Here is a 13,196-nt window from a genome sequence, read left to right as displayed (position 1 = left end):
ATTCCACTCGCAGTTTCTTCTTTAACTGTCTCCTGTGTCTGCTTTCCTTTCCAGCTCCAGGGTCTGAGCCACAATGTGATCTTCACCTTGGACTCCTTGTTGAAAGGGGACCTGAAGGGAGTCAAAGGAGTAAGTGTTCAGAAGTTTGATTTTCACTTTAACTGGAAAGGATTGATTCCCCCCCCTTTTAAGATCATAGCGGTACTTGCATTTGAAAGGCACTCTGAACATTTTTAGCATAAAAGAAAGTACTTGGAAAATGATCATTGGAAAACATGTGCCCCTTCATGCAGCTGTATTGATGGGAATGAGATGAGTCTGTTTTGGGAATAGCCGCGAGAGCCTGCGCGGCTGCGGGGCTCCTGTGCTGAGCCTTGGCTGCACCTCCAGCGACCCCGCGGTCATCGCAGGGAAGCTCGCCCTTCCCGTCGCTTGGGCTTCTCACGTGCGACACACACCATGATGTGTGCCAGAGCGTGTCAGGTTTCACGCGTCCCGTAAAGGAAAGCGTTTTCGCTGCCCTGTTATTTCAGAACTGTTTGTTTGCCTTTGAGCAAAAGCGAATCCAATGTCAATTTCATTTTCTCTTTTCCTAAGGATCTCAAGAAGCCGTTTGACAAAGCTTGGAAAGACTATGAGACAAAGTTGTAAGTCGTCCTTTTTGTTTTTTACAGTCATGAATTCCTTAAGAAAAAGTTAACTAGAAGGAGGACAGAGCTCTTGCCTAATCTCTGCTAGACAAGAACTCGTGTAGTACCTCCCCGCAAGGGCCAGGGCCAGGGCCGTTAACCGGAAGTGGCTATGCCTCGGGCCTCCTTGTCTGGAGGGGCCTGCGCTGTCAACTCCAAAGGATCTGTGAGCCCGGGGCTGCCGCGGCTGACTCCCAAGTCGTCCCTCTGACCGTTGCAACTTTTCTTTAATCACCGTTAGCGTATAACTGTAGGCTGTTGACATTCCTGCATGGCGATTAGGAAATCATAAAAATTAATAGCTAGCAGTTTGTGAGCTCCTTCTGCCTGCCGGGGCCTGTGCCCTGTGTTCTACCTGCGTGACCTCCGCACGGTGATCTCACTGTCTGGTTCTGTGTCGGGGAAGTGCAGCCTGGAGAGACTGAAGGGATTGCAGGACGTCCTAGAGGCGGGCAGTGTCCCGCTGGCCTTCCCAAGGGTCTCTGTGGCCCCTGAGCCAGAGCAGCCCGTCAGGGGCACCCGGGGCCTGCCCGGCGGGGTTATTGCCAGGACTGTGGGGGTAACGCACACGAAACGTGCGGTGTGGGCCCAGCTCACCTTCCTGCTGTACGAGTTCTACCACCTTCCCTCGTTCTTCTTCCTCGAAGACGTTTGTATTAGCAGGAGGTGTGGGGGGAGGAGAAATATATTTAAAAGCACTTAATAAAAAAGGTTGGATGTAAGCTCGGATATAGCTGTCACCGTGAGAGAATAAAAGCATTTCCGGAAACAGCAGTAACAGCAGAATAAAAACACCAACAGAAGAAAAACAAAGTCAGGGTTAAATTTGTTTTTTGCTAAACCGCTTCTACAAATGCGTATGTAATAAATGCATTGTTGGAGACTTGCTGCCTTAGGAATACTTTTGCACATTGATGGTTATAAATGTGGCTGAGAACAGAAGGCCTCTTAAAACGGGCAGTGATGTAAGTGAAGAGTGTAGGCCCTCCTGTCTTTCTGTATGAAAGGGGACCATGAATGCTCACGCTTGTGAGCTAAGCGCTGCCCTGCCTGGAGGCAGCTTCACGCCCTGGGCTTGGAATAGAACTAAGTACATACAGAAGGGGCTGGAGTCCACAGGAGGAAAGAAAAAACCCTTTGCTCTAGACTCGTGGAATAGATCTCTTTTGTAGAACATGGAAATAAAACGAGATACAGTATGTGCTTTGTCAACTAAAATACTACCAATATTGGGTCGTGGAACTGTATTTTTGGTATTTTATAAAAATACAGTTGGTAGAAGGCCTTGAACCTTCTGGTGGTTAGTCACCGTTCTGGGACGCTCTAGGTACCCTTCCCGGCACTTGGCTCAGCTGTATTCACACTCGTCTGGTTGCTCACGAGTGTGTGTTGTCCTCCGACATCTGACCCCGGCGAGCACAGTGACCGTACCGTCCTTGTGTTTGGTGTTCATCTCCCAGTGCCTAGCAGAACCGTGGGCACACAGCTCGTGCATAGGGAACAGTTGCTGAAGGAATGAAAGAATTATCCAGATGTGGAAATGTGTGCCAGGATTCATCATTTAAGTGGGTCCTGATTTTAGGATTTCATGAAAGGTTTCTGTTTTATTTTTCTCTTTTAATAAATCTCTGTCAACAAATGATTTTCCTAAGATAGGCTTCTTCCTCACTATGTATAGTGGTTGGTACAGGAAGGAAAAAAAGAAACCCAAATATTTGATTATTTGATGTGAAAGGGCTCTTTTGATTATGAACTACAGAAAACAAAACAACATACCAAAAAAAAGTTACTTTATTGGGTTTGATAACCAGGGGAGTGGGCTGTGGGCTTCCATCTAGAACCCAGGAGGCAGGGAGGCATGGTAGTTAAGACCACAGACCGGGCATCAGAGACCGTGGGAGAATCTCGGTGGTGCCGCTTTCCAGCTTTGTGACTTTGAGCCAAGATTCTTAACATCAGTGATCCTCACCTGTGAAGTAATAGAAGCATTACCCACTTCTCAAGGCTTCTGTGAAGGCAAAATAACGTAATATGTTGAACCAATTGCCACTGTAGTCAGAAATGCAGTTGGCCACTCGATCAGTAGTTTTTAACAGGTTTTTTAAACAATCAGATAATATTTGGTCAAAACAATAACCATACATAAAGAAAGCCTTAAATAGTGCTTGCATCGGTTAAGACTTACTCTGTATAGAATAGAAACCCCAGTGGGGCTCCTGGGTGGCTCAGTCAGTTAAGTATCCACTTCGGCTTGGGTCACGATCTCACTCGTGGGTTTGAACCCCACATCGGACTCTGTGCTGACAGCTCAGAGCCTGGAGCCTGTTTCAGATTCTGTGTCTCCCTCTCTCTCTGACCCTGCCCTGCTCACGCTGTCTCTGTCTCTCTCAGAAATAAATAAAACATAAAAAAAAAAAAAATAGAAACCCTAATAACCATGGCTTCGACGAGAGTCTGTCAGCGTAGAGCATCTGGGGTGGACCAGGCGCTGTTCACAGCACTTTTCACACGCTGTACGAAGTCCGTGCCGCACCGGACGATGGAGGGTTCTCTTCCTCATGAGCAAAGGGAGAAGGGAATCACATGTAGGCAACAGACGTGCTTCTCATGGAAAGACACGGCGGTCCTCGGCCCTCCCCACATGTCCTCCACATCTCTCTCCTGGTCCCCGCCTGGCTTTTGTCTGTTCCTCTGTGTTTTCTTGCTGTTCCCTCCTGGCTCCCTAAGCAAGGGCTTCACTCCCTTGCACAGCCACCCCATCCCTGTTCATCCCGTGTGGTTAATACAGCAGTTTATGGATACACCAGTTGTCAGTGTGTATAACTTCAGGGACTATAAATATTCAGTGCCCATCCCGTGGCCTCGTAACGCACTTTCCATTCTCGTGGTACCATTTTCTGCTTTTCCTTAGTGAAATAATTGCCTCGTTTCTTCATTTGCCTCCTTCTGTTTGAAACTTTTGAGATCTTTTGTTATCTGTTCGAACCGACATCCAGCACCTATGAATAATGTTTCTGGTTAAAACAAAATCATAATGTTTCTGTTTAGAAAATACACTGTATATGTCGTAATAACAATTACAGATCTGTCATCGCTAGGTTCTCTGTGAGCCCTGTCTGTTCTGTCCCGGAGATGCCCCCCGGACCCTGTAGCTCAGCACACAGCTGTCGTCCTGGGCTGCCCCTTCGTGGTAGCTCTCCTCCGTCCTGCTTCCTGGCATGGTCTCACATTTGGCCGGCACGCCAGTTCCACTGGTTTCCAGGGAACAGCTCTCAAGGAGGGAAAATGTCAGATTTTGCCATGTCCAGAAATACCTTCATGCTGCATCACACAGAACGAGACTTTGGCTGAATATAAAGTCCTCTCATCTTATAACCGTATTTGCTCCCATTTCTTTGCATCTCACATGTGGGGTTTGGGGAAGGGGTTCTTTTATTTTCAGTTAGAAAATGTGAAAGTCTTTTTTTTCCCTTTAAACACTCTACGAAGTTTCTTTGTGTGCCACGGTGTGTGTGTTGACCTTCTCTTTGCAATTTTTAGCTCTTCAGTTCCCAAAATGTTCCTTGTCATTCCTCCCATCTGTTTTTTTTTTTTTTCTGTTTATTCTTCCAAAAGGCCTCACCATATAATGTTGGATTCCCTAGGTTGTTCTTGTAATTTTTCTCTCTTTTCTGTTCTATTTGTCTCTGTTATGTTTTAGATTATTTTCAAACTTTTATTCTCACCGTTTCAGTCAACTTTTTAAAAAAAATTTTAACATTTGTTCATTTTTGAGAGACAGAGAGTTGAGAGACACAGAGCGTGAGAGGGGGAAGGGCAGAGAGCGAGAGAGACACAGAATCCAAAGCTCCAGGCTCTGAGCTGTCAGCACAGAGCCCGACATGGGGCTCGAACTCACCGACTGTGAGATCATGACCTGAGCAGGAGTCAAACGCCACCCCGGCGCCCCTGAGTCAACTTTTTTTTTTTTTAATGTTTTATTTCTGAGAGAGAGAGAGCAGGTGATGAGCAGAAAGAGATGGGGACAGAGGATCCCAAGTGCGCTTTGCGGTAACAACAGATGCAGGGCTCAAACTCACAAACCGTGAGATCATGACCTGACCCGAAGTCATACACTTAACCAACTGAGCCACCCAGACGCCCCTCAGTCAACTTTTTTTATTTATTTATTTTGGCTATCATATTTTAAATTTCCAAAGCCCTTTTTTTTTTACAGTTCATTGGGAGTTTTTGGTGGCCTCTTTATTGTTTCTTCTTCTTGTTACATAGATGCAGTATTTTATCTTTCTGAGGATTTGAATTTATTTTATAAAATACTTTCTCTCTTACTGTCTCTGGTTCCCTCCCCACCGCCCACCCACCCCCTGACTTGTTATTTTGATCACCTGCTTTCATTTTGGAGCCTTTCCTCAATTACCTTCTCATGCTTCAGCACCATTCATGTTTCAGAGCAAAGCACCCAGAAGTTGATAGAAGGCTCCTATATATCAGGAGGGCTTGTCAGGAAGGCAGTGAGCTGCCTTCGAAGGTTTTAGGTTATAGGATGTCAAGACAGCTTTGTCTTCAGGAGCATTCTAGGCGTCAGTGTCCGGGGTGTGTCTGGCACCATTCAGCTCCCTCAGCCCCAGGTCTAGGGATGGTACGTGACGGGAATCTGGAAGCCACGACGTCCAGGGAGGCAGGGAGCCCTCGTGTGTGGGGAACGCCCTTTATCTTTCTCTCTCTGTACATCTGCTCTTCCAAATATTTGTTGAATTCTTTCATCTTTTTTTGTCTTCAGTTCTTGTCTTTGGGAATTTATACTTCTTAACAGCAGGAAGAAGAAACAAAGTCGTGTGGTCAAGTCACCACATTAACTCACAGTCTTCTACTCTTCAGTTATGCCCGTTCCTCACGGTTCTTCTCAAGTATCTTCAGTTTCCTACTGCTTTTCCCACCTACGCCAGTGGAGAGAGGCTGAGGCTTATTCTCTGTCTGCTCCCACACCTGTTTGATGGCCAGCGTGGCACGATAAAAGATACTTAGATTTGGCATTATGGTTAGAGGAGCCCCAACCAGATTTGCAGGAGATTTTCCTTTGGGTTGATTTTCCACACCATGTTTGTATATAGACAAGGATATTGGCTTTCTTTGGGGTTGAATTTCCCACCACCCAGATTTAAAAGAGGACCTGAATGCAGCTTGTCTTTGCATTCACAACTAGAAATTCCAGGCTCTTTCTGAAATTGGAAGAGTGTTTTCAAGTTAGATGGATTTTCAGAAAGAGAGTTGTCACCATTGATGTTACTGCTAGAACATCACCCATCACAGCTGACTGAGTCTCAGGTCGTGCGGGGCTAATACAGGCCCTTCCTACTAAGCGGGTTTNACGTTTTCATAGGATTCCAAGTTGTCGATTGGGATCTCTCCCCTCCTTATTCTGTGCAGCCCACTGCCAGATGACTGAACGATTAAAATGTGTTACGGGGATATGAAAGTGGCCCCGCTGTAGAGGAATGTTGGAAATTACCTTGGACGACTTTTTGTGCCTGCCCACTATGTGCTTGGATTGTCCTGAAATAATTCTCAGACTCCAAATCTGTTGGCAATCAAGATATGCCTCAGATCTCCAACTTTCTTTTTCATCGGAAAATAACTTCGCCCAAGCAAAAGTCAGCTGTGAAAATTTCTTCACAAGGACCGAAACGTCCTCGTGAAGAAATTTTAATTATAAGAATTCATCCATGTGTAAGATCAGAGGTACAGTGGACGAGGTTTCCTAGGTGACAATCTATACAATGTGTGTGTATGTCCTCTTTGATTCTTACTTTCAATCAATGTTACCAACTTAAGAGTTCGTGCATCTTACCTCTAGTAATTAAGAAAGAGTCAGTGACCCCCGTTAAAGGAAAGACCTAAGGGAAGGGCATGAATGTTTGTTTCTGGTTTTGTTTTTAAATGACGGCATCTGCTTTGATCACAGTACAAAAATCGAGAAGGAGAAGAGAGAGCACGCGAAGCAGCACGGCATGATCCGCACGGAGATCACGGGAGCCGAGATCGCAGAAGAGATGGAGAAGGAGAGGCGCCTCTTCCAGCTCCAGATGTGCGAAGTAAGAGCCGCTGCTGCAGGCATCTGCCTGGCGCTCGGTTAACCGTGAACTTTCCGGCAGCTCAGCAGTTTTTCTGCTTAAGTGCAGGCTGTTTGAGTATGAGAGGAGGGACTGTTTCTTAAGGGTTCTCATCTCCATTTTTCTCCAAGCCTTGTGGGACCTGCCATTTCACTGTTGTCTCATATTTTGAGCCTTGGTCCTGTGGGGCCCTTTATGCCACAGCAGGATTCTTCGGTGAGAACTTGAATGCCGCTTGTGAGTGAGTGTGGGAGAAAACGTTTGGTGAGGAGTAACACGGGTGACCGTGAAGTCCTGCTAGCCCAGGTTTAGAGCATGTGTTGTTGTTTTTTAACCATGTGTCCAGTTGGAATGAAAGCTTAAGTAAAGTGATCGTGAAGAAAGTCTGAGTTCATGAAAGAAATGTAATGGAAGCATGTTCCCTTTGACTTAGAGCAGTGGTTCTCAAACTGGGTTCCCAGCGGGCACTGGTACTCCTTGACCCATGGCCACCTGCCCTTCTGACGCCAGCGTGTAACACTTCGTCTGTCGGTTTTCCAGAAATTCTGAAATGGATAGAATTTTCCCAGTTTTACGTTTTTCTTTTTTCTGAATATTCTTTTCTCCCCCTTCCACCTTTTAGTTTCTTCTTGAACCTGTCTGCGCATAAACACTTCTTTATAATAAAACAAGTGAAAAAAAACAGCAAACAATCTCAACAGAAAGTCTTGGATACTGGTAAACATCAGAGCTAGTAGTGTTTGTTAACTGCGTAACTAATAACAAGTTATTTTAATTTTAATTTTTTCTTATTTCATTCTTGAGTACCGAACACTCTTTCTAGAAGTTTCAGCACCTCACGGCATATTCCTCACAGAGAATGCAATTTTACTTGTTTTCTGCAAAGAACAGTCTGTCTTTCAGGTGCCGACCATATGAACTCTAAGTTTGAGATCCACTGCATCAGAGGGAAATAATTAAACATTCCAGAATGTTTTTTGCTGTGTTTGATTTCTGCCTGTCTAGTAAACTAATCTTGAGAATTTGTGAACCACTAACATTCTAATCATTTTGTTTGTACACTTTTGATTGTGCCCAATGGTCATTTCCCAAATTAAACTCCCACTGTCTGAAGGAAGCCAAGGTTCAGTAACTCGTGCAGATTCACAACTGATATTCTGCCACCCAAACCAATGACTGGAAAACCCTGTCTGTAGCAGTCAACATACAATTCTGTTTTATTTCCACAGTATCTCATTAAAGTTAACGAAATCAAGACCAAAAAGGGTGTGGATCTGCTACAGAATCTTATAAAGTATTACCACGCACAGTGCAAGTAAGTGGACTATTGACCATGATTATTAGCCCACATAAAGAGCCCCTTTACTTCTTTGCCTTTCTTGATTGTTTCTTTCTTTCTGGTTTCATTTGGTCGCTATATATACTGATAGAATCTTCCATAGCCACATGGTAAGAAATAGTATGATCTTCCATCTTCGTTGTTTTCTGTAAATCAGTAACTCATATTAATGCAACTATTTGGTTACTCAAAAATGCTGTCTTATTTACAAATCCTAACATTGGCCCTGAAGTCTGTTAAGCTCTTGTTACAGATACATACATCCCTGTCACGACAGAGGCCTTCTCGGTGACCCCCTCCCCCTCTCCCTTACTTAGCATTTTACCTATTATTGGTTCGTTTGTACCACATATAGCTACTTGGAATTTATTTTTCATCATCTGAATTAGGCGAAATTAAATACCTTGGGCATTAAGAATACTTTACCTCTATGGGACGCCTGGGTGGCTCGGTCAGTTAAGCATCCGACTTGGGATCAGTCATGATCTCACAGCTTGTGAGTTTGAGCCCCACCTCAGGCTCTGTACTGACAGCTTAGAGCCTGGAGTCAGCTTCAGGTTCTATCTCCATCTCTCTCTCTCTCTCTCTCTCTCTCTGCCCCTCCCCCACTTGTGTTTTCTCTCTCTCTCTCTCTGCCTCTCCCTCTTTCTCTCTGTCTCTCTCAAATATAAATAAACATTTAAAAAAAGTTTAAAAAAAGAATACTTAATCTCCATACTTGAATGCCTGTGTAATTGGGAGTGTGCTTTGAGAACCATTCGTTGTTCATAAAAACCAGCACCATTTTTATGAACATTGTATTTTTATTATGTTTGAGATTCTGCGGCATTACATTTGCTTATTTACTTCTTGTTTACTTACTGGATTAGCTCTCATGGTTTTCTGATAGAGTTTTTATATGAAAAATGCCCATTTAAAAAAGATTTTTTTAATGTTTACTTATTCTTGAGAGAGAGAGAGAGAGCAGGGGAGCGTCAGAGAGAGAGGGAGACAAAGAATCCAAAGCAGGCTTCAGTCTCCGAGCTGTCAGCACAGAGCCTGATGCTGGGCTCAAACCCACAAACCGGGAGATCATGACCTGAGCCAAAGTTGGATGCTTAACCGACTGAGCCACCCAGGCACCCCTGAATTTTAATGTACTAAAAATACCTTTGCATTCAACTGAGACATTTAGGGAGGTGGGCATTAATGCTATGGGAGGCACATAAGGCATGAGTCAGACAGAAAGAGAAGTTTAGACCCTGGCAGCCAAGTGACCCTGTGACCTTCATCAGGTTCTTCTCTACACCTCAGTATTCTCATCTGTCGGGTGGGGCTAAGGTTCGTAGATGTGAGAATGAAATGAGATGGTGCATGCGCAGTGCCGTGCCTGATGTCGACCCCATTGTATGCGCTTGCTGAGGAGCCCATGGGGCATTGAAACCACGCCTGGGTGCACATATTGTACACAGTTGTTTCTCTTCAGGGAAAATTGTAATGATCAGATAGCTATTTACATGAATTTGCTTAACTCTTTCTTCTTTTCAAAGCAAATTCTACCTTGTATAATAAATGGGTTTCGCATATAAAAATAATCCATTGAAGCGAAAACAGTTTCACGTTTATAAGATAAAGTTTGCCTGTGGAAGCCTCACACTCAAGGCCTGGTCTAACCTTTGGCTTCGTAGCTCAGCGGGGCACATAGGAAACTGCGAAATGTGTCGTGCTATCCCCTCATTGGAGTGGAGGGTGGAATCTTTCACTTTCCATCAACTTGTTTTCCTAGAAACATCTCATTGCTTTGACACCTGTACAGAAATAAGTGAGCTTCTCAGTCTTCCTCAGTTACAGCACTTGGGCAGCAAATCTGATTATCTGATTTTAGAAATCTCTCTCTCTCTCTCTTTTTTTTTTTTTAAGTAAGCTCTGTGCCCAATGTGGGGTTCAGACTCACAACCCCAAGATGGAGAGTCACATGTTCCACCGACTAAGCCTCCCAGGCACCCTAGAAGTCTCTTTTGTTTTGATCTCACATTCTCTTAGTCTGTAGAGAAGGGTTTAACCTTCACAAACATGAGTTTTCCAAAATGTAAGATGTTTTGTAAACTGTATATGTCTTAGCCTTCATTGGTAAAGGCGAAAAGAAGAGCCCTTCTGACTTGTATAGCTGACATTTCCTCCCTGTGTTCTTTCTCCCCCGGCTTTTTCCCTTTCCAAAGCTGCTTATCAATCTCCTGACAGAGGCCAGGCACTCTGTAGGTTCTGGGGTACGAAAGTGAAACAAGACTCTACCCTTAGAAGTTAATTGTCTGGTACAGGAAGTAAATTGCATCATCGTCAACACAGTGGGCCCAGGAAGTAACTGATGCTATGGGCATCAGGAAAAGGGGAGACTTTCATCCAGGGGCACTGAGCAGAGCTCCTTGAAGGGGTGGTAGCGGTTGGGATTTGACTTGGGGGATGGCTAGCCTCTGGCCGTTGAAATCTGGTAGAAGAGTCTGTCTCTCCCAGGGGGAGAGAGATCAGCAGAAGGAAACCCTAAACAGTAAAACCTCCTTGTGGGGAGAGGTATCCAAAAACATCAAGGAGTAATGAGTTAGAATGGGATTCATTCAGGCCTAGCTGCCCCATGGTTGAACCTCAAGAATTCCCACACAGCAAGAAACCAGGGTAGTGTTTTTGGGTTTGTTTTTTTTTTTAATTTTTTAATGTTTGTTTATTTTTGAGTGAAAGAGACAGAACACAAGTGGGAGAGGGGCAGAGAAAGAGGGAGACACAGAATCCAAAGCAGGCTCTGGGCTCTGAGCTGTCAGCACAGAGCCCAGCGTGGGGCTCGAGCCCACAGACCAGGAGATCATGAGCTGAGCCAAAGGCGAACACTTAACCGACGGAGCCCCCCAGGTGCCTCCAGGGTAGTGTTCTTTAGGGGAGACTCTGAGTCTTTCCTACTTCAGGCAGTCCCTCAAGACCTCTTAATACATATATAATAGAGTTGTAAAATGTCTCTACTTAACTGAGAGAGTGATTTCATATTCTAAGTATCCCTCCCAGTATGATGTTCCGTGTAAAGTCAGGTGGTGCCCAAGAGTGAATTTGCTCTGGCGACACCTTGTTTAGTCCCAGCACCCTGGTGGGGATGCAGCTGCTATAATGAAAAAACAAAGGGAGCAGGAAGGAAGAGCTTTGGACTTTTTGCTAGCCACTTCTGCTCACCCACACCGATCACTCCTCATTTTCAGACACGAGCATTGTGGGGAACATGCTGCTTTCAGGACAAACCTATTATTCTGTTACTCACTCCTTTTCCCACCTGGCAAGTATCATTACGATCTCTCTGTAGGATCACAAGCACTTACACTGTTCTAGTATCCTTAGTTTAAAAGTAATAATAGCTAACCTTTATCAAGAGCAGTGGGGAAAGTGTAGCTCAGGAAGGATGAGTAACTTGCCCAGAGGCACATTCACTCTTTCACTAGATGCTCAGTAAACAGGTGTCAAAATGGACAAAGAAAAAGAAACCAAAGGAAAAAAATAGATAAATTGGACTTTAAAAGGTCCAATGTGAGCGAACAGGCACTGTTAAGAAAGTGAAAAGGCAACCCACAGAACGGGAGGAAAGCAGTTCCGAGTCACTTCTCTGATAAGGGTCTAGTATCCATAGTATATAAAGAACTCTTACAGCTCCGCGACAGAAAGATAACCCAGTTTAAACATGGGCACAGAATTTGAAGAGCCATTTCTCCAAAAGAGATACACAGTAGCCAAAAGCACAAGAAAAAAGCCTCAACATCTCAGTCACTGGGGAAAATACACATTAAAACCACACGGAGATACCACCCCGTACCCACTAGGCTGGCACTGTTTAAAATACAAGAGAAGCAACAAAGTGGAAAATAGGTCTTGGCGAGAATGGAGAGAAACTGGAGCCCTCAGTGCATCGCTGAGTGAAATGTAAGTTGGCGCAACTGCTTCGGGAGACAGCTTGATGGTGCCTCCAAAAGTTAATCCTAGAATTACAGGCATCGCCATCCCACGCCTGGGCGTATATCCAAGAGAATTAAAAGCAAGTATTTAAGCAAAAATCGGTTCCTGTACGTTTATGGCATCATTATTCACAATAGCCAAAGCGTGGAAACACCCAAATATCCATCAGCTAATGGACGGACGAGATACAGTAGAGCACGCAATGGGGCCTTACTCAGCTGCGTGGGAGAATGGCGTATTGTAAACCACGTTGGGACACGTCACCAAAGGGATATGACTGGTGACTGGCCGGCGAGCTGGACCCAGACATTCAGAGGCTCCTCCCCCCTCCCCTGTCCTCGGAATGTGGCTTTCCTACAGGCCTTTCCCGCTCCCAGAGGCTGCCTTGAGATGGTGCTGTGCTGTGGAAGACACAGTTAGGGCCTCTTTATAAACTCCCGAGACTTGGAGGCAGGTCCCGGGATCCGAGCATCTTGCTGCCTCCGGAGACAACATTGGACCATAAGCTCCCTTCGCTGCCAGCCTGGAGTGGCTGCTGCCTCGGCCCTCTCCCTGCCCTCCGATTACAGGGGCCAGTTTCAGATCCCACCCAGGAAGCTCCCTCAAGGGTTACAGATCCCCGTACACCGTACGACACGGAGGACCAGCCCCCACATTATTCAAGTGGAAGAAGCCAGATGTGGAAGGCCACACATCGTGTGATTCCATTTCAAGGAAATGTCCAGGAAGACATGTCCACTGAGACAGAACGCGGATTATTGTTTGCCGGGGAAAGGAAGAATTGAGAATCACTGCTCATAGGAGCAGGTTTTCTTTTTGGGGTGATGGACAGGTTCTGGACTTGGGTGGTGGTGATATTTGCACCACGTCACAGATATACTAAAAACTACTAACTTGTACATGTTGAAATGGTAAATTTCATTGTGCATGAATTTTATCTCTTTTTTTTTTTTAATGCAGAAAACAGCAACAATGCAAAAACAAAGACCCATGACCTCAGGGAACTTATAATTAGGTCCTGAACCCAAGTCTCTGTAACTCCAGAGCCCATGCTTTCAGTTGTCACAAATCCGAATTTGGTAAGCCTGGATTTGG

General features: G+C 45.0%; 1 protein-coding gene across 3 annotated transcripts in view; it reads left to right on the top strand.

Moving 5' to 3' along the window:
- Nucleotides 1-13,196, top strand: part of ASAP1 (ArfGAP with SH3 domain, ankyrin repeat and PH domain 1) — a 309,560-nt gene that overhangs the window by 211,961 nt on the left and 84,403 nt on the right. For all 3 annotated transcript variants that reach the window (XM_077750030.1, XM_077750027.1, XM_077750029.1), the window contains exons 5-8: nucleotides 55-129; nucleotides 598-647; nucleotides 6,652-6,781; nucleotides 8,029-8,114. In XM_077750030.1, coding sequence (XP_077606156.1) covers nucleotides 55-129; nucleotides 598-647; nucleotides 6,652-6,781; nucleotides 8,029-8,114 — 341 coding nt within the window. The remainder of the gene's footprint in view (nucleotides 1-54; nucleotides 130-597; nucleotides 648-6,651; nucleotides 6,782-8,028; nucleotides 8,115-13,196) is intronic.

Source organism: Crocuta crocuta, unplaced genomic scaffold (assembly GCF_008692635.1).
Source record: "Crocuta crocuta isolate KB4526 unplaced genomic scaffold, BGI_CrCroc_1.0 scaffold119, whole genome shotgun sequence".
Lineage (NCBI taxonomy): Eukaryota > Metazoa > Chordata > Mammalia > Carnivora > Hyaenidae > Crocuta > Crocuta crocuta.
Note: the sequence above shows the minus strand (reverse complement) of the source record. Positions and strands in the feature narration are given on the sequence as shown.